At 64.9% G+C, this 20,443-nt stretch overlaps 1 protein-coding gene across 2 annotated transcripts in view; it reads right to left on the reverse strand.

Moving 5' to 3' along the window:
* KCNQ1 (potassium voltage-gated channel subfamily Q member 1) overlaps window positions 1–17,329 on the reverse strand; it is a 323,026-nt gene extending 305,697 nt beyond the window's left edge. For both annotated transcript variants that reach the window (XM_032414587.1, XM_032414586.1), the window contains exon 1: window positions 16,950–17,329. In XM_032414587.1, the coding sequence (XP_032270478.1) occupies window positions 16,950–17,329 (380 nt within the window). The remainder of the gene's footprint in view (window positions 1–16,949) is intronic.
* Window positions 17,330–20,443: the final 3,114 nt, after the last annotated feature.

The raw sequence follows: 20,443 nt of genomic DNA on the forward strand, positions 1-20,443 counted from the left end.
GTGGCCAGGGACCCGCGGACCCTCTGGCCTTGCAGGCCACAGAGCCTGAGCTCAGCAGGCCCCCTGGGAGGTGGCCTCAGACTGGCAGACCAACCAGTGGCAGAAGGCACGGGCAGGCCGTGGTGTCCAGGCTGGTGCAAGGGCAGAGGGCCGGGGCAGGATGGACAGGGTATGGGGACGGGTCCACAGGGGTCCCCCTGCCGCTGGGCGCTCCTGGGCCCAGGCCAGTCCCCCAGGGTGAACAGCAGGCAGGCCTGCAAAACTAGGCCTCAGCTGAATCGGGCCCCACATCACAGCAAACCGTAGACACAGAGCATCAGCAGTGACGGGGGCTGGGGTCCAGGTGGGCACCGCTGGGAAGACCGGGGCCCAGGTGGGCAGGGATGGCTCAAGGCACCTATCAGGGCAGCCAGGGGGCAGGCAGGGGCTAGAGCCCAAGTCCCACCGCAGGGCTGGGATCACCTGTGGCTTCAACGTGGTTCCCCAGGACGGGCCCATGACCATGGGCATTGGCTCGGTAAGCCCCGGGGCTCTGACCTGGTCGCCCCTGAATCCCAAGCCAGACACTGTGCGGAGCGACACAGCCTATGGTCAGCGGTCCCTGTGGGCTGGGAGCTCCTGAGCAGCCGCATCTCCTCCCAGCAGCACCCAGGGCCCCTCCTGGGTTTGCTGCACCCCCAGAAGGCACTAATCCCACAGGGCCTCGGGGAGCCAGGGGAACAGGCCACCAGCTCTGCTGGCTGTGGACCGGGCCCAGACTCCCCGCAGAGCGCGGCCTTCCTCCTGACGGCACCTGGGGCGCCCAGCAGGGCCAGCCCAGAGCTGCCCCCAGCCAGCTGTTCTCGAGGCCTGCGTGCGCTCACCTTCCCAACCCCCTAACACTGACTCCAGGAGCCAAGTTCTGAGCCCACACTCTGCCCCCCAGGGGAAACGGGCAAAGTCTGGAGGTGGTTCTGCTGCCACGACTTGGGAGGCAGATGCCAGGGGCGTGTGGCAGCCACCGCACCAGAGGAGATGCTGACACCTGCAGGACCCAGCACGGCCCCCCCCAGAGCGCGGTCTGGACCCCATGTCAGAGCGCGGAGCTGTAGGAGCCCTGCCCACAAACTGAAAAGGGGGAGAGGAGGAAGCCTTGGCCCCCATGCCCACCTAGCAGGAGCCCCGGGGCAACGCTGACCAGCATTCCTGCAGCCCAGCCTTGGGGGACAGCTGACCCTGGCAGGGTCCCCAAGGGCTTTCTGGCTCCTGGAGGGCCCCACTCCCCCAGGCGAGGCTGACAGCGCAGGCCGGCTCCCGTCCCCCGCTCCCGCCCGCCCCCCAAGGCCAGGCAGATGTCCCTGACGCTGCCCTGACTTGCTGTCCAGGACAAGCCAGGGACACTGCGCTACCACCCCAGCAACACGGGCCAGACCCTCCACCCTCTGCGGACCCCCGCCCCAGACCAGCGGGGAGGACCCCCAGCGCTCCACGTCCTCCACGCCCCTCGCCCTGTGAGCCCTCCTCCTGCAAGTGGGAACTGCACTGGGGGACCTTTCTGTGTGGAGAGGCCGGGCCTGGGGGCACCGGGGGGCCTCCCCACCGACGAGCGCCCCGTCCAGGCAGCGGAAGTCCCCTTCTCAGGCTACGGCATGGGGCAACAGGGCCACAGCAGGCCTGTGTCTCCTTAACAAGCAAGGTCACCGTCCAGCCTTGCAGGGGACCCGTCCTGTACAGACGCCTCAGGAAAAGTCAATCACCTGATCCTCTGGGGCACCTCGAGATGGCCGGTCTCAGCCCCAGACAGGAGGGAGCAGAGCCCTCCTCTTCCCGTACCTGCTCCCGCCCCTCTCCACCACCACCCCAGGGAGGCAAGCTGAGACAGTCACCAGCTCCCCCAAGGACAGCTCGGGTTACAAGCCAGGCAGGTGCCACCAGGAACCATCCCAATCCAGAACTGCCCAGTAAGGCTCAGCCCCTGCCACAGCATGCCAGGCTGATGACCTTCCCCGCTCCCAGAAGCATAGTCAGTGAGCAGCTGGGCTGCGCTGTCCTTCCCAGGGACGGCCCAGGCGCTGGACCTGATGGCATGCTGTCCCAACCCACGTAGTAAGCACTGGGGTGCATGCCGGTCTCTGCCCCCACAGCGACCCCCTCCAAAAGCCTCTCTCCAGTCCAGATGCCACCGGCCGGGAAGTCCCCTGCAGGAGCACAGCAGTGGGAGGGAGATCACTGAGCCCACCCATCCCCTACCACCCTGACCCCACCGCCCTGCCCCGCCCCCTGGCAGGCTGGGCCAGTCTCCCCAGTAGCCGGCCGAGGACTTGCCAAGAGTGTCCCTGGCTCAGGCCCCGCTACCCTGGGGACATCCAGGTTTGGGGGGGAGAAGCTCTCCCTGGGTCTGGGGAGGGAGTCTCGTCCGGCCACCAGCAGGCCCCCAGCCCACTGCCCTGGGGGACTACTCGCCTGGCACCCGCGGGGTGAGCAGGACCAGTGAGGGGCTGGCAGGGGCTAGGGTGCTGAATGCAGCCACGCAGGAAGCACTGGACAGAGTCACGTGATGGGTCCGATGCCAGTCCTGCCGCCCACCAGCTGCAACACTGAGCAAGGGTCTATGTCCCCATGGGGCCCTGACCCTGCTTCGGTAACCTACAGCGGCAGCAAGTGCTGGGATGGCTCGGCCCTGGTGGGCACGATACCCCCCAACCCCGACCCCCTGACTGGCCTGGCCGTGGACGAATCAGCGTCTCTGGCCACATGGCTGGACACAGGGCCGCCGCCCACCATCCCGGCGTCCTCCTGGACGGGCGACCAGGCTCCCCGGTCTGTCCCGGAGGGGAGGGCCATAGCACCGCCTGTGAGCCTGGTGTCTGGGCCCTCCTTCCCCCCTCCCCCCGTGGACCCGGTTCCCTTCATCTCTGGGCACAACCCCCCCACAGACTGGTATCCACCCCCCATAATGAGCCCACCCTCGAGGGGTCAGCCAGACTGCCCTTCCACCCAGCAGGAAGCCCTGCAGGTCACCCCAGACCTGGGCCAAGTGGGGTTCCCTCCATGGGTCATTGCTCCTGGCCCCATGAGAGAGGTTGGGGTCCCCTACGCAGCAGCCCAGCCTGCCCCACACAAGTCCCTCCCCCCAGGCTCCCCCAGCACCCAGGCCGGTCCAGGGCCCGATCAGCAGTCAGTGCTCAGCACCCGCTGGGTACATGGCCCCACGTTACCCTTCTGGTCCCAAATCTTGTTCACCCCGCCCCAGGAGGGCCAGAAAACATGGGGGGGCCCCAGGAACCTCTCAGGGGTCTTCTTGCTACCCATTTGAACCACCTACTTGTTTTTTCAAACAACCAATATTTTTAAAGTAGAAAATCTGTTTAAGCAAAACTTAACAAATTCCAACCCCGAATCCACACCCAGGGTGGCGACGAGGAAACCCTTCTTGATCCACTTCCGGCCCTTCCCTCACCTGCACAGCCATGCATTTTGCTCGGCCACCTGCAGCCACAGAGCACTGCCCTCCACATGGGTCAAACCCGGTCCGTGTTCTACTTGCCCCAAGGTGTCCGGCCCCTGCCCTGCCCTGCCCAGACCCGGTCTGCCTGGCACCATCCACCTGCTGGAGAGACACGGCCCCCTGTCCTGGGCCCACGTTCAGTGGGTTCAACCAAACCCAGTGCCCAGGAAGGAGCCCCCGGGGCAAGGAGCCCTTTGGGTGCTGGCTCCCATGCTCCCTGTCGTGGGTTTGCTGAGCAATTCCTGGGGAGTTGGCCCACCAGGGGGAAGGGTCCCCACAGTCACTGTGTGGCAGCCGGGGACCCATTACTCCCTCCCAGGCAGCGTTCTGGGGTCTCAGGAAGCAGGGAGTCTGCTGAGCTGAGACCTGAGTCTAGAAACCCGGGTTCAGAGCTCCCCGAGTGTCCGTGCCACCCCAGCATGGGGGGTGGGGGCGGGTGGGGCAGAGACTGCCGCCCCACACCCCACCCCTGCCCCAGAGGAGGCTGCTCTGGGTGCCTGGCAGAGGCTTGATAAGAGCAGGGAGGCGGGGCCCACCCCGGGGACAAGGCCAACCCGCCCGCAGAGCCCCCAGCCTGCCCATCCCCCTTCATGCCAAGGGCAGCCAGAACATTCCAGGGCTGCCCGGGAGGTGCCGCGTCTCCGCGGAGCTGCACGCCGGGACCTTGAGCAGGCCCTGATCCAGGGGGAAACGCGGGGCACGGAAAGCAGCCTCACCCCCAGGGAGCTGAGGGGCCCTGAAAGGCCTCCCATTTCACCCCCCGCCCAGTAAGGTAGGGACAGGTCTCTCCAGGGACACAGGGAGGTCAACTGGTCACCCCAGGGCACACGGCAGGTCAGGGATGAGCCAGGAGCCGAGCAGTATGTCAGGACGCCCCACTCGGATCACGTGCAAACCGGAGCATCCCAGAATCACCCTACTCCCCACGTCTCCCAACAGACCCCCTGCCCTCTGCTCTCTCCCCCAACTGAGCAGCTGGAGAAGCTCAGACCCTCACCCCCAAGACCCTGTATGGCCGCTGGGCGTACTGGGCAGAAACCTGACCCCTGGCCAGGCCTCGGTGTCCCCCTTTACCGTGGGGCGCCTCTGGGAGCGGCCACCCACCCACTGGCCCCACCGGCCCCTCGCCCTCGGGCCACCCTGAGTGTGTGGTTCTCGGGTGGGGTCACCCAGGGAGCACCCACCTCCCTGGGTCATAAGCCCCACCACAGCAGGCGTGTCCCCTTTGGCCTCCCTGTGTGCCCAGGGCACACGGCAGGAGAGCAGAGAGCTGGCTCACCGCTGGAAACGGGGTGGGGGGCTCTGGGGGGCCTGGTGGGGCCGTGATAGCGGCCACCCCCAATCAGAGCTGATACCGCCAGTGGTGTCGAGAGGTAGTATGTTCTAGAAACTGAGGCCTTTGCTGGGAGCCCCATGGCAGGTGCCAGGCTCAGGATGAGGCCCATCCGAAGCAGGAAGCACGTCCGGACTCAGCACCAGAGACCACAGCCCAACACAGCCCCGCCCACACTCATGCCCTGAGCCAGGTGGCCCCAGGGACAGCCAGAGCAACCCACCCACACAGCCCTTTATCCAGAATCGCGGCCACCAGCTGGCTTCCCATGGCTCCCACAGCAATGCGCACAAAGAGGGCCACTGGCCCAGGAGTCGTGAAGGGGCGGCACGGAGCTAGTCTCCTCCCAGGACCGAGGACATCCTGCCACCCTCTGAGTCCCAGGCTTTGGCTAAGTTGGCCCAGCACGGCCAACGGAACATCAGCCCACCGCAGCCACAGTGGGTGCTTGCCGGATGCTGGAACCAGCACCTGTCTGCCCATTTGTACACCTGTCCGTCCGTCCGTCCCTCCATTCACCCACCTGTCCGCTAACTGTGCATCCGTCCATCATTCCACCCGTCCATCCATCCATCTATCCATCCTCCGTCCATCTGTGTGTTGCCCCTCCCGTCCCCCGGGGCCCCTGCTCCACGCTGGGCCCTGCATGGGCACAGGAGCATGCCCCCTGCTCACTCCGCGGCAGCCGCGGGCAGCGTGCGGGAGCACTGGAAGGTCGGATGGGAGCCCGGCGGGTCGGAAACCCCCACCGACAGGGGGCCGGTCACAGGCACCACCGCCGTGAGGGACACGGCACGGCCATGAAAAGCGGGTCAGACGGTCACACACTCCCATACTTGCCGCGTGCTTGTCTTGTGCCCTCGCCGTTCTAGGCACGGGGACGCTGGGGACAAAAGGACAGCAGCTCAGCCTCTGGAGCTGCCATCGGACCATTTCAGCTGCTGGACTGTGTCCAGCCTCGAACCCTCCCTGCGCTCCGTCTGTTAGCGCCCCTGCTCTAACGGTAGCGTGACACGAGCCCCCTTTAAGCAACAAGCCCCCCGGGGCCCCAGGTGCAGAGTCGCACGAGCAGGTGTCCTGCCTGCCGGGGATGGCGGCGAGGCGCACCGGGAGCTCACCCGGGGACCCCCGTGTCCCACCCTGCAGGGCGTGAGTGCCAAACACGCGCCCACAGAGCTGGAACGGCTCCGGCACGGCCTTGAACGCGAGCCACAGACTAACTCCACGCGGAAAAACCCTACACCCTGTTCAGAGAGGAAGTCCTGAGCACTGCGGAAACACGCTGTGGCCTGCGTGAAGGGAAGGCACACACGTGTCACGGAGCCAGGGAGGGGATGGACGTCCCAGGGACCCGGTGAAGGACGGAGGGCACTGCGTGCCACCTGAGACCTTTCGACATCTCGAGACGTGTTCCCGACAGGACACAGGTCTGGCATTGAGGGGCGAGGCCCAAGCAGGATAGCTCAACAGCCAAAATTCAGGACAGGTGGCCTTTTAGGGACACACACATGGCCATGGCCTCCCGTGGCCCTCAGATGAGACCAACCACCTCAGTCTGTGTTCACAGCCCCCACCAACCCCTCCAGCTCACCCGCCCAGACCCCAAAGTCCACCCAGCACCCCAGCATCTCCCCGCCGGGTCTCCCTCCACCCTCTCCCAGCCCACATCTCCGGGAGGCCTGCTCGGACTCCTTGCTGTCACATGCATCCTCTGTCCCCAGGCCCGGGCAGGCCACGTGACCCCTAGGCACCGCACGTGAGCTCCAACCTCACACCAGCAGGCGCCCCGGTGCAGCTACCGAGGCCACGGAATCCCCACACTGCCCGCGAGGAAGCCCGGCTCCCCCGGCTTACAGCTGAGGGGCCGCAGGGAGTCTGGGAGCTGGGTGTGGGCCCCCCGGCAGGGCCGGCGCACCAAGAGAAGCAGGGGACAGGACAGCAGGGGGCAAGCAACGCTCAGCTGGAAAACGAGGCAAGGTTGACTCCGGGCCTAGCCGGGGTCCCACGTCACCGTCGGCACCTGTAGGATCCTCACGGACTCCTTCAATCCGAACGCTCCCATTCCTCTTGTTCTCATTTCTTGGTCTTCTGTTTGTGGTGGAAATCAGGCCTTTGTCCTACAGGGGGTCCCCCGGGGTGGGATCTTGCAGGGGGCACCCCGCCGTGTCCTCTCGCGTGCTCCCCGGCCCCGGTGCCTCTACCAGGCTCACGCTTACATCTGGAGCCTTCACTGTATCTACTCACCCATCTGTTCTGGTGAGAAGGCGTGGGGGGCTAGCATGTGTCTGGGCCTGCCCTGGAGAGGTCGCCAGCAGCCGCAATGCTCAGCGCCAGACCCAAGACCTCAGCAGGACCCCGGGTCGCCTGCTCAGGTGGCAGGTGGGGTCCCGGAGAAGAGGCATGCCCTCACCTCTATTTGGTTCCCCTGAGTCACGCGTGGGAAAGCTAAGGGTTGCCCTTTCCTCGCCGGGGCCCAAAATAACGAATTGTTTCCAAAAGGGATTGCTGGTTGCGCCCCTGACGTCAGGATGACCTCCGGGATCCACAGTCCTCGCGCTGCATTTCAGTCCACGGTGATCACCGCTCCCGACGTGTCACAGCTTCGTGGGGGTCACGCCTTCCAGCTAACTGTCGTCAAAGCCTGGGACGTGGCCCCAGCGGCCTTTGGTGGCCGTCCTGCTTTCTAGCGCGACGGGATCCGCCTGCACCTCTCCTGCCCCAGGCCCGCAGGCGGCCATGTCTCGCGGCCCGTGTCCCGCGTCCCGGACAGGCCACCATCTGTGAGCCGCGGGTGCTCACACTACGGGGTGGCTCCTGCGCTCTGGCCCTTTCCAGCCCGCAGAAAAGTAATTTTAAACAAACTCACGAGGGGCGCCTCCTGATAACTTCTCTTTCTAACGCAGGCGGGGGGTGGGCAGGAGCTGGACCTCCTCTAACTTACGTCGGCTTTTTCGTCCTCGGCCAAAATCTTGGCTGTCAAGGACGCCGACGTGATGCTCATTTGCCTTAACCCGCAGATCCTGTGCAAAGGCCTCAGGACAATGAAACGAGGGCATCACAGCGGTGCTGGGACCGCCAACAACCACGTGGTTGCAGTCAGATCGGTGCAACGAGGGACACTCCGAGCCACGGGGGTTCCATCACACCCGCCCTCCCCGGATGTCACCTCTAGCTGCTCCGGCCGTCCCCCCGCCGCCTCTGCTGTCCCAGCCTAAAGCAAGTGTGGGTGCGTTGGTGCCTCTTCCTTTCCTAGACGAGTACTGGCTCGTCAGACTCTGACCCGCCGGGGTTCTTTCACTTAACACGGTGTCCCGGTAGCCGCTCCATAAAAGCACACGGGGTTCCACGCACCTCGCTCACGTCTGCACAAGACCCCGCACACGGAGTCACGTTAGGAGCACTGTAACCAACAGCCTGGTGCACGAGTTTATTTTCCTGTTTGGTTTTTCTGGGGGTGTTGTTTTGGTTTTTGGTTTGGCTTTTTTTGGCCAATATTTTCGAGATAGACTGCAGGACATGGGGTTGTGTGTGTGGGGGGTCAATGCACGCAAAGCCCCCTCCTCACAGACTCTACCATCCCACAGACCGTCCCGCAAGAGGAGTGCGGTCTCCCCCAGCCTCCCAAGCCTCCAGCGAGGGGGTTCCTGCACACACTGGTGGGTTCCTACCGGTCCCATGGGACACGGCGACGTCTCTGACTGCAAGTGTGCAAGCATCTTCTCGCTTCAGGACCGCTGGGAGCTGTGCTCACGTCTCGTGCTCACCTTCTGGGGGGTCGATGGGCTTTTGTGCACTTGCAGAAGCTCCTTCTCCATGAGAGAGATGGATCCTCTGTGAGAAGGCGTCATCTCTCTCCCGGGTTTTGTCTTTTGCTGTTTGCTCTGAAGGTGCCGGGGTCACACGAGGGTTGCTTCTCGCACAAACGTCTGTACCTTTATGTTCACGCACCTGGCTCAGCTCCCCAGAGTCCACCTGCTGGGCAGTGTGAGGGGCCCAGCCTGGACCTCTTCCTCGGGCCCTGCACTCGCCCAGCCCCACGGACTGGAGCTCTCCCCTACCCGCTGGAGAGGCGGGCTGCATTTTCGGCTACGTTTTCACATGCGGCTGAGTCTGTATGTGGGTTTTGTATTCTGTTCCCTTATCTGCCTGGGCACATGCCAGCACCACACAGTTTTAATTTGCTGAACTTTACATTTTACATTATTCTGAGCTACCGTAGCCAAAAACACAGATGTGACTTTTATAAGAGACCAGCCGGAGACATCACGGAACAGAAAGCCAAACCACGCAACCCACTAAGATCACACGTTCAAAGCATGTGGCTCCCCAGGCCCCACCTGAAACTCTCCTGGGCTCCCCCCGGCGACCCCCTCTGCCATGCGGGGGGCACTTCTGGGAGGCGGTGGCCTGCCCCCCGGATCGGACCTCCTCCTGATCCCCCACCCAGCTGGACAGGCCAGAAGCAGCCTGCAGGTGAAGGAGGCAACCCCCGAGGGACCGGGTGGGCTGGGCGGTCTCCATCCAGAGAAGCCTTCCAGGGCTGAAGGGAGCTGGGGGCGCAGTGGCAGGGGGGTCTCCGTCCAGCTGGCCTGGCCTTAGTCCCTGTCTTCTGCCTCCGTGTAGGCCTTCTCTGCGTGGCACTTAGCCGCAAAGTCAGCAGAAAGATGCAGAGGTGCCCCCGTCCTGAGCATCCTCTCAGTATCAGAGAACCGTGAGGAAGGAGCCGGGAGGGGGCCCAGCCCTGGGGCGCCCAGAGGGGAAGCCCACAGCCCCTGCCGCCCAGGGGCCAGGCACCCGGCGGCAGGACGTGGCCGTCGGCGCCCTGTGGATCGGAGGCAAGGGCCAGTGGGAATGGGGGTGCCTGTGGGCACGATGCCAGGAACGAGACCCCCACCTCACTTGAAGACATCAGCATCACACGCACTTCCGGGCAGAAGAGGGGCTGTGTGAGCCAAGTGGCCAGACCTCAGTTTCCCCAGCTGCAAGTGGCTGAGCAGAAAAAGGGAGCAAGGACCAGGTCCAGTCCCCAGTGGTGGGGTGGGCGGGGTAGGCCCTCCAACCGGGCCTGGTTCAGAGAGTTCTGCCCACCCCCCTCCGTGGCTGCCCAGGGCCACAGCCAGTTCCTCCTGTGCCCAGAGCCCTCCCCGGGCAACAGCATCGCTGTCCCTGGGGCCACACGTTGGTCCTTCAACAGGGACCTGACTTCTGCGGAGGGACGCAGGCTCCTCCTCGGGACACACTGCCCTGTGCCCAGACCGGCACAGGTGGGCGGACCCCGGGCCCTCACCCCCAGCCCCCCTCGCCCCCGGCCGCAGGCTCTGTGCCCACCGCCAGACAACGCTGCTCTGGACACAGAGACGTCCTGGAGGAAAGTGCTCTGCAGAGACCCCACACCCTCTCCAACCCGCCGGGGCCTGCAGGACTCTCCTCCTTTCCGAGCACACCCTTCTCCCAAGCTCAGGAATGCCGCTGGATAAAAATACCCACAGACGGAGATCACCAGGCCCGGCCTGTCTGTGGGCTCAGAGCTGCCAGGCAGCAGGCCGACCGCCACGGCCCAGGCTGGAGGGGGCCTGGGCTTCCGAGGCCGGATGCCAGGTGAGCCTCTCGTGAGTGCCTGTTCCGCTGGCTGCCAGGTGGAGGGAGGACCGAGACAGCCCCCGGTAGCCCTGCCCACCCACTCGGACCTTCTACCATCCAAGGGCAGCTGAGCCATCGGAGGTCTGAGCTCTGGGGTAGGGGTGCCAGAAAAACAAGGCAAGGCTCTGCCCAGGGCAATCTAGGAAGGCTTCCTGGAGGAGAAGCCTGTGGTTCTGGGCAGCAGGGCTTTAAGGCAGAGGCCTGAGCTACCAGATCAAAGGCCTGTGAAGGCTGGCCACCCCACCCACAGGGGTAGTAGTCCTAGGAACCAGCCCCAGCAGGGCCTCCAGGCTGGGCCTGGCTGGTAGCTCCCCTCTCCTTCCATGACAAAGGGGTCAACATCACAACCCCCAGCCACCCGAGGGGCCTCAGTGGGCCTACCTGCATTCCAGCCCAGCTGTGTGGCCTTGGGCACATCACCTCCCCTGAGCCCCCAAGGTTTGCACACGGTACATTCATCCCCCTCCACTTGCATGGGGGGGTGGTAAGGAGAGCCAGGCCCCTGTGTCCCAGCACCCTCACCCCAGCCGGTGCCCACGAGAGCCCAGAGAAGGGCCTCACTGTCACCCGGGCTGGGCAGCAAAAGACAAACCATCACAGAGGCCAGGTCCCGTCACAGATGCGGAAGGCGTGAGTGAAGACGGGGCTCGGGTCACGTAGTGTTGCCCGTGGTCATCCAGCCCCCACACCTGCTGCCAATCAACACTGCCCTGCTCTCCGTGACATTTGGGGCTGCTCACAGCACCTGGGAGGCCTCGGGAGAGAAACTGGTGGCCCTCGCTGCCCCCCAGGAGGCGTGGATGGTCGCCCCACGTGCCCTCGGGACCAGAGCCTCCTCCACGCTCTGCCCCTCGCTCCGAGGCCCTTCCTTGCAGAGAGTGGAGCCGCACCCACCTGTCCCACCATGCAGTAACCAAGTCCATGGGCTCGGAGTTCAAAGGGACTGGACAGTTCTCTGCGCCCTCTCCTCCAGCCGTGGGGGCCAGGAGCACAGGGGCTTCCAGAAGCTTCCGTGTGGCATCTCCCCCAGGGCCCACGGGGGGGGGGGGGGAGATGAGCCTGATGCACTCTCCGCACAGACCGCTATCTCCCTCTTCACAGGAGCCAGACGTGAGCTTGTCCCGGCCATGTCATTCTCTCCAGGAAACAGGGTCTTGAATCCCAAGAGATGCCACACCGGCCAAAAGCTGGTTTCCAACGTGAGTCTGAGAAGGGCCACAGAGCTTACCTGTGCCCATTTCCCAGCCAGCGACCCCGTCAGAAGTGGCCACTCGAGCACGGGACCCGTGCGTCTGCACCTCTCTATTCAGACCACGCTCCTGAGAAGCAGACACCTGTCGCCCGGGAGCTGGTGAACGAGGACTCTGGGGGTCCAAGCTTGCTGGCCCACACCTGCCTGTTAGCAGCATCCCCAGGGCACGAGGGCTGCGGAACCCCCATTCACGCTGGCAAAGGCGTCCGGCACCGGAGGAGAGCCCTCGGGGGCTGGCTCCTGCAGGAGGAGGATTCCGAGCACCAGACTCCTTGAGAAGCAGGACACCGGGCTCGCTGGATGGGGCCGGGCCCCTGGGGGATGCGGCACTCCAGGCCCCGGGCTGCTTCACTGGGCGTGACCTGTTTCCAGCCCTGGGGCAGCTCACGGTTCCCAGGACAGCAGGATCTGCTGCATCTGTACCTGTGACGTGCTGGCTCCTGGACCCCAGGGCAGCCCCACCGGGCAGGGAGGTGCAGGGCTTTCCTGGGGCGGCCGTAACAAAGCCCCACAGTCACTGTGCCCCGGTCCTGGAGGCTGATGCCCGAGGTCCAGGCACAGGGCAGGGCCGGTCCCCCTGAGGCCTCTTTCCTTGTGTGTGGACGGCCGTGCTCTCCCTGGGTCCTCAAGGGATCGTTCCTGCGTGCAGGTCTGTGTCCTGATCCCCTCTTTCTGTAAGAACTCCGGTCACACAGGGTCAGGGCCACCCCAGGGACCCTGTTTCACCCTGATCACCTCTTTCAAGGCTGCTCTCTAAATGCAACCACGCTGTAGGTCCCAGGAATCAGGGCTTTGCCGTAATGGTTTCAACCCAAACACAGAGCCCCTGTGTGATCACGAGCGCACACTCTACCATTTACGCCACACATGACATCCCCCGACAGCCGGGCCCCGAGACCTCGGTGTCCCTGCCCCTTCTAGTCACCGGCAGGTCACCTGGTGGGCACTGAGCAGCCCCTGAGACCCCTCACGTCTGTCTTCCCTGGGACGGCCCCCCAGCCCTGGCCCAGCCCCCGTCACACCCTGCTGCAAGGTACGGCCCCAGTGTGGGGGGGGGCTGCGAGCACTCAGGGGTCTCTCTGTCCCTGCGGCACCTTGGCACGCCCCACAGGTGCAGGCGAAGCCCACGGGAGCCACTGACCCGGGGCCAGGTCCAAGCAAATGTTCTTTCCCAGCTGAGCAAGGCTGCCGGAAGGCGCTACCCGCCTGTCCAGCCTGCCGCGGAGGAGGGGAATCACACTCAGAGAGCTAGGGAACATGGGAGACTGCCCAGCCACGGGCCGTGCTCAGACATGAAGCCCCATCCCCTGTCCACACTCCCTATACCGCCAGGCCAGCCAGCATCCCGTGCCTGGCGGCCTCCTGGCCCGAGACCCTGGCGTGTACTCAGGGCTCCTGCTGACCCAGGCTCCAAATCCTCCCACCCCTGAACCATCCCTCTCGTCCCACCACCTTCCTTGCGGCCTCGAGTTCTCCCTTCCATCCGGGCCAGGCGGCCCCGACATACGGGATGGCTGTGACGCCCCAACTAACCCAGGCCATGACCAGAGGACCAGGGCCCAGAGAAGGTGACACAGGGACAGGCACCAAAAGGAATTCCCAGCTTCACCAGGAACCGGGGCTGAGGGACAGGCAGAGGAGGCTCAAAGGGGACGGTGAGAATAGACCAGACAGTCATCCTCCTCTGATCCCGCCTGCCACGCAGCCCACGAAACCACCAGGCGGACCTCCAGCATGTCAATGATTAACACTCGCCAAAGCCACCTTGGGGACCCAGGAACAGCAGGGCGGCAGAAGGACGGGGCCAGGAGCACCCAGCTGAGTTGGAGAGCCAGCACCCCCCCCACTCTCCCCAGGCCCTCCCTCCAGCCTCTCAGCGGCACCTGATCTCCAAGCATCGGACGGCCAGAGTGGATGCTGCCCGTGGGGGGCGCTCTGCACCTGCCCCGGAGGGAGCACCCTGAGCAGGAGAGCCAAGTGCCCAGGGCCAAGCAGCCACCACGGCGGGAGGCCAGGTCCAGGCTGCATGGGTGGGAGGTGGGATGAGGAGCAGCTGGGACCAGAGAAGGGTCTGCCCGTGTCATCCTGCAGCTCCCAAGAGCTGGGGGTGGGGAGTGGAGGGGAGGCAGGAGAGAAGGTGGGTGAAGAGGGAAAGGAGGGAGGAAAAGCAGGAGGAGGGCAGGTGGGGTTCCTCACGGCTCCTGGAACTGGAAGCCTCTCGCCAGTCAGGGGAAGGACAGGGACCCCTGGGGGTCGGCAGAGGAAGGTTGGGGCCCAGCCCCGGGGCCAGGACATGGAGGTTGCTATGGGAACTCTGTTCCCCCCTCGGTCTGGGCATCTCCCCTACCCGGCCGGCTCCACTGAGGCTCAGGAGCAGGGAGACCAGGACCCCCACGCCCTCAGCTAGACTGGGAGCCGCCACACAGTGGGGACACAAAGGGTCCTGGAAGGCTGGGGGGCTGGGGGGCAGGAAGCCTGAGCCAACAGGGGCAGCAGAGTCCTGCCCCCTGACCCCAGCAGCGGGGGCCGGCCAGGCGCACACAGGAAAGCCTTCTCTCCTGGCGGCTGGCCGGAGCAGGGGTTCCCTGAAGAGGAGGGGGACAGGATATCCTGGCTCGCTTCCCCAGCTGCGCCTGGGAGAGTGTGCCCAGCCTTGCAGGGCCCCGTGGGACAGTGGCTCCCACATCCACCCACCTGCCCGGCCCTTCAAGGCCAGGGAAGGGAGGCTGGCCGGCGGCCGCAGCAAGCATCCTGCCCTGTTCACAGAGTGACTCCGCAAGGACCGGCCTTCCCTCGCACTATCTCAGACGCTGCTCAGAGCCACACGAGGGCCAGAGCAGCCGCCGTCCACCCCACTCGTGGGGCTGCGGCTGGGCCCTGGCCACTCAGCCACAGGCCATCGCTGCAATCCGAGCTCGAAGGCCAGATCCCCTCAAAAGACTGGCCAATTCTGAGAGTGTCCGGCGCTGGCTGAGCTCCTAGAGACGTTAGGAGGGGAAGGAGGCCCCTCCCCAGGCCCCAGCTAAGCCACATGCCCTGCCTGGCCAGGGTCCCTTCCAGCCCCAGCCCGCGTCAGGAGAGCTGCCGTGGCTGTCCACGCCCCAGGGCCATGGCATACCTCCCACAGGGCAGGGCCCAGAGCAGGAAATGACTGACCCAAGGTCACACAGCCACTCCAGGAGCATCCCTTCCTGGCTCGCCCCCCGCGGGGAAGACACTCGGCCGCTATCCCCAGAAGCCACCCCTGCCCGCCTGCTCCCAAAGAGGCTGGGCAAAGGCAACTCTGCTGAGCAAACTTCCGAGAGCTAAACAATCAGAATCAGGAAGAAAACACAAGTGTAAGCAGAGACTTCCTCTGGGGTGCGGCGAGCCCTCTTCCTCCACACGGCACCACACGGCCAGGGAGCCCGGGCGACGTGCACCCACGGGCCTGCACCCCCAGGACGCGGACCGGCGGGGCTTCGGGCGGCCCCTAGCCCTGGCAGCCGTCCAGCGGTGGGGGGGGCACCGCGACACCGCCTGGTGGCCCTCCGGGCATGCCTCCCTGCCTTCGCCCAGAGCTGGCCGCCGGGCAGGTCTTTCCGGGACCCGGCTGTGGAATCCATCCCACCCCTGGGCTTCTCGGGCGAGGGCAGGGAGGCAAGCAGCCCGCGTGAACCATGGCGCCCGCGAGCCTGACGTTGGCCGGACGTTGGCATAGCCAGTGTGTGACTCGTGGGATCCCTCGGGGTCCGTGCACGCAAACCCTCCCCTACGCCCCGAGACAAGCCAGCGCTGCAGCCACGGGCAGGGCCGTGCTCTCCCCGATATCAGCCACGGTCAGGGGGCACGCACCCCGACACTGCGGCGGGGGGGGGCTGGGCTGGGGAAGAGGCTTCAAGACCAGGGCCCACCCATGACTCTGGGGACACAGTCCCCGGGACGTGCCCTCCTGCTGTGGAAGGCGGTCCCTCCGCACAGAGGGGAGCACCCCGATACCACCTACGCTCACAGAGGGGCCGAAGTGTGAGGCTGAGGCTGCCCCACCCCACCCTGCTCAGTGGCCCAAGACGATGCTCCGAGCCAGCCGGGGCCTGGCTCCCACTGCAGCCCTGGGCCCTGCGGGCAGCTGCCGGCCAAGAGGAAAAAGGGTCCTGAGCCCCTCCCCCACGACCAGGTCTCTCCCAGCCGCCGGCCAGTCAAGGCAGCAGGGATGAGTACCTGTCACCACCAATAGGAAACCAGAGGGAGACCCCCCATGCAGCCCCCAGCAGAGCCCCCCACTCCTCATGACCCGTGTGGGGGTGGCCCCGTGAGGGCTCCCAGGCCAGGGGCTGGCACCATACCAAGAGGCTGCGGGCTGGGCAGCCAGGAAGTGGAACCACGGAATGGCAGGGGAGGGCTCCAGCAGGCAGCAAGGAGGGTGGCCCCGAGGAGGTAACTTCCTTGTACCCCCACCCCGAGGAATGGAGTGGCCTGCCCTGCCCCACCCAGGCACGCTGCATCGGGCATTAGAACCACCTGGGTAACAGGGCCAGGTGCTGCCCATGAGGTCCTGTTCTCCCCTGGTACACAGCTTCCTCCCATTGAGGGTTAGAAACGTGGGCGCAATCCTGCCCCTCCCCGGAGCCCCCTCCAGCCTCCTCCGCTTCAGGAGCCTGGTCCTTTGAGGGGGGGTGGGGCATTCCCCGCAGCCACACTGACCCCTCAGGGGACACCACTCGGCCTGCCACCCTCTGGGGCAGCCCTGCGCCTGCGGGCCCAGGAGACTCCCCGCACGTGGCCTGCCTTGAGCTGGGACATGTTGCTGCCACCAGCAGGAGCTTGGGGCCCTCCCCTCCTGGGGGCTCCTGAGTCCTGGGTGCCTGCCGACCCTGAGTTCTCTCCTCCGCACCCAAGGGCAAGCTCCCCTGGCACACGTCCTTTCCCAGAAGGATTAACACCTGGACTGTCCTTCCAGGGAGGAGTGGAGCCAACTTCTGGGCTCAGGCAACCTCCCCCCACATGCCTGAGCAGAGCCAGAGGGAAGCTCTCCCCCTCACCCCCCCCATCGGACCCACACCGGCCCTGAACTTCAAGAGACAGGCCCCTCACAGTTGCTGTGTTCCCCATAACCTCTTCCTCCCCCGCAGCCCTGAGTCGTAGTTGGCACGGTCCCCGCGGCTGCAGGTGGCACGAGACAGGGTCCCCCCACGCCCCTCTGCAGCCCGCGGGAAGCCCCTGGGTGCCGCGCGCCGGGGGCCCGCGGCGATACTCACACAGCGAAGTGGTAGATGAAGCACTTCCAGCCGGTGGGGCGCTCGAGGAAGTTGTAGACGCGGCCCTGGATGTGGGTGCGCGCGAGGAGCGGGCGGCGTGCGCTGTAGATGGAGACGCGCGGGTCGAGGCTCACCGGCGGCCGCCCGGCAAGGTCGGCGGCGGTCGGGGGCGCGGCGGGGGGCGCGAGGGGCGCGGGCCCCGGGGCGCCGGGCGGCGCGATGGGTGCGTAGAGCGCGCCGCCCGCCGGGCCGCCCTCCGCCAGCTCCAGCGAGAAGGGACACTTCTTGGCCAGGCCCGTGCTGCCCCGCCGGGAGCCCGGCAGGCGGCCGCAGCCCCAGCGCTTCTTGTCGGGCCTGGGCGGGGAGGAGGCCGCAGCCATGGCCAGGCAGGGCCCGCGGGGGGCCGGCCAGGCGGCGGCACCGGGAGCTGCGGCGAGGGCGGGCGCCGGGGGCGCAGTGCGGGCGGCCGCTGCTGCCAGCCCGGCCGCAGGGGGCCGCTGCCCGCCCCGCCCGGGCGTGGGGGCGGGGCCGGAGGGGGTGGTGGCCGCGGGCCGGTCCCCGGGGATGGCGCGCCCCGCCCCTGGCCAGACGCCCCGCCCGGACCAACCGGCGCTCCCGGGCGCCCCAGCCCGCGCCTGAGACTGCTGACCTGCTCCCTGCTGGGTCCCGCCCGGACTGCGCCCACCTGCTCCTCCCGCCTTTTTGCATTCACGTGCCCCGCCCGCCCCCTCCCGCGCGCCTCCGCTCTGCCCCACGTGCGCCCACGTGCGCGCCCCGCCCCCCCACGCCCACCTGCTTGCCCAGTAAGCAGCCCCCAGCTGAACCGGGGAGAAGGCCAGGGGCCGCAGGTGCAGCGACTGAGAACCTCGTTGCCAGGGCAGGAGAGCTGGGTAGGGCACAGGCACCCACTTCACCGGAGAGAGGCTGGGGTTAATGGGGAAAAGGGGGGCACCCTAGGGCACACGCGGACTGACCCTCCTGACACTAGGAGGGCGGCCTGTTAGCTCCTCCGACACTCTGAGCGCCCCGTTTCCTGTGCCCGCCCATTCACGCTGTGGGTGGAGAAAAATGCTGTCGGGTCAGTGCCCACTAGGGGCCATCGCACCCAGGAGGTGAGCTCGGGCCGTTGGGGGATGTGGTGCCTACTGGAGGTGGCGGTTCAGGGGTGTAGGCAGGGTTTGACCACTGGGCAGGTCATGGCAAGGCATTTTCGAGGTCCTAGGGACATGCAGAATGGGTGTCTCGTCCTCCTCAAACTCTGCCCTGGGCTTGCCTCTGCACCCCATGGATTTCCCTGGACGCTGGGCGTGGGGGTTTAGAGGTGGGATGGGATCAGGTTTGTGAGGTCCTCCACACTGCCTCTGGCCATTGCTGGGCTGGCATTTGGTTCCCTGCACGTTGGGGTGCCGGAGTGGAGGATGGGGGGAGGGGGACGGACAAAACGGCTTCTTTCCGGACATTGCCCAGGGCAGAGGGATGTCATGTGGGGGACAGGTAACTTACCAGACAACTCCCAGGTCTTCACTGAGAACCCCAGGCTGATTCATTTCATGTTCCCACCCCCTCCCCCAGCAGAAAACCAGCTCCTGTTGGTGGCTAGAGCAAAGTTCTGGTCCTTCACCCCAGACTCCCCACACAGCCAGCCGTTTGTATTTGCAGAAAAATGAAGGAAGTGGGTCCCAGCCTGCGCCGGGCACTGCGGAGACTGCAGGGCCGCTGAGGCTAGGGAACCTTTCTGGGGAGTACAACCCGGCAGCCAGCCAGAGGGAGGCGGAGAGTCTGCCTCCGCAGGGGCCCCAGGGGACAGGCCGGGGCACACAGGGGGCATTCAGTCATTCCTTTCTGAATGAATGCACGCGTGAACGAGCACTGTCCACACAGCTACATCGCAATCAGAAGGAGGAAGATGATCTTTCAGTAGGTGGTGGTATAACAATTGGAGAGCCATGGAGGAAGGGGGAAAAAAAAAGTTTGGATCCACCTCACACACCACACACAGGAGTAGGTTTCGGATGGATCAGGGGCTTAGATATAAAGGTCGAGATGAGGTCACGTGGGTTCTGTAAGCAAGGCTCGGGGAATTCCGCAACCACCTGTGGGCCAGCAAAACATGTCCAACTGTGCTTGAAATCGAGACAATAGCTGAAATTAGCAACATCAAAAAGACCAATGAGCAGCTGGAAAGAGTGTTTACGACACACATGGCAGGTCAAGGGTTAACAGCGCCGGCTCGTTCAGGACAGCCAACGTGGGACAGACCGTGGCAGACAGCCTGCGGAAAAGTGGGCCAAAGACGTAAAGAGTTCCCAGGAAAAGGGGGAGTCTATGATCTTCGCACTTATGAGAAAATGAGCAACGTCCCTGGTAACAAGAAAAATGCAAATTAAAAGTACAGGCCGATACCATTGGTCCCCTATCTGATCGGGGGACGTCCACACGTTTGACAGGCCACACGTTCCCCGGGCGAGGCCCCAGGGAGTCCCTCATGCGCATCGCCTGGGGGCGGGGGGGCCTGGCGCTGTTAGCCAATGTGACAGTTGACCCCTCAGGTTAGCTCCACTTCCAGGAACAGCCCCAAGGCCCTGTGGGAACACAGAGAGTGAGGCATGCCGTGCTAGTCACACCAGAAAACCCCGCAGACGAGAATGTCCCTCCGGTAGCCAAACCGAGGGCCGCACAGCCACACGGGGTCACCCGTTGTCAATATTTTCACCAGCATTCGTAGGAAGGAGGAACCCAAAGAACCGCATTGTTATAGTAACGTTAGTATTCTTACTTTGGGATTATGGATGTGTTGTTAGACTCCTTGGGAGCCAAGAGTTTAAGAGAGAGAGAAGGAAGAAATCAGGGAAGTATGAATCCGTCCTTAAATTCTGATCGGGAATATTGGCGTCAACTGCTGTGCTCTTTTATCTGCAAACCAAATTACTCTCTAGCCCCGTCCACCGAAAAGTTTCAGGAGGGGCCCATCCACAGCAGGACGATCTGAGCGTGAAACAGAATCGTGGAGTAAAAGACATCCGATAACTTACAGAACCATTCGTTCATTAACGAAGCTACAAGAAATCCTCGTTGACCCTTTGCTGGTTGCTTGGGCTCATTCTTCTGGAACCGAGTGCGGAAGGGACAGTCGTGTGGCTCCTGCCCGCCCCGTTGGCACTGACCTTCGGGGAGAAGAAGCCGCAGGTGCTGGAGCCGAGCACGGGCTACTTCCTCCCCCGTCCTGAGTCCTGTGATGTCGGGAATGGCTTTGAAGCCGTTGGCAGGCAGGGCGGGGTGCGGAGTCAGGGCAGAGATTAGACCAAAGGGCTTCTGAATTGGCCATTGTTGGGTGGCCGCTGAATGAGGTCATGACACGACCAACTTTACTTTTGTGTCTGTTTCCATATGTTTTTAATTATGACAGGTTGCACCTGGGGAGGCTTCTTGGCGGGCTACATGCCGGGCTGGGGCCTCAGCGGGGAGAAAGCGAGGGGCTCTCGGGGTGCCCTGAG

This window comes from Phoca vitulina, unplaced genomic scaffold (assembly GCF_004348235.1).
Source record: "Phoca vitulina isolate PV1807 unplaced genomic scaffold, GSC_HSeal_1.0 scaffold16, whole genome shotgun sequence".
In the NCBI taxonomy this organism is placed as follows: domain Eukaryota; kingdom Metazoa; phylum Chordata; class Mammalia; order Carnivora; family Phocidae; genus Phoca; species Phoca vitulina.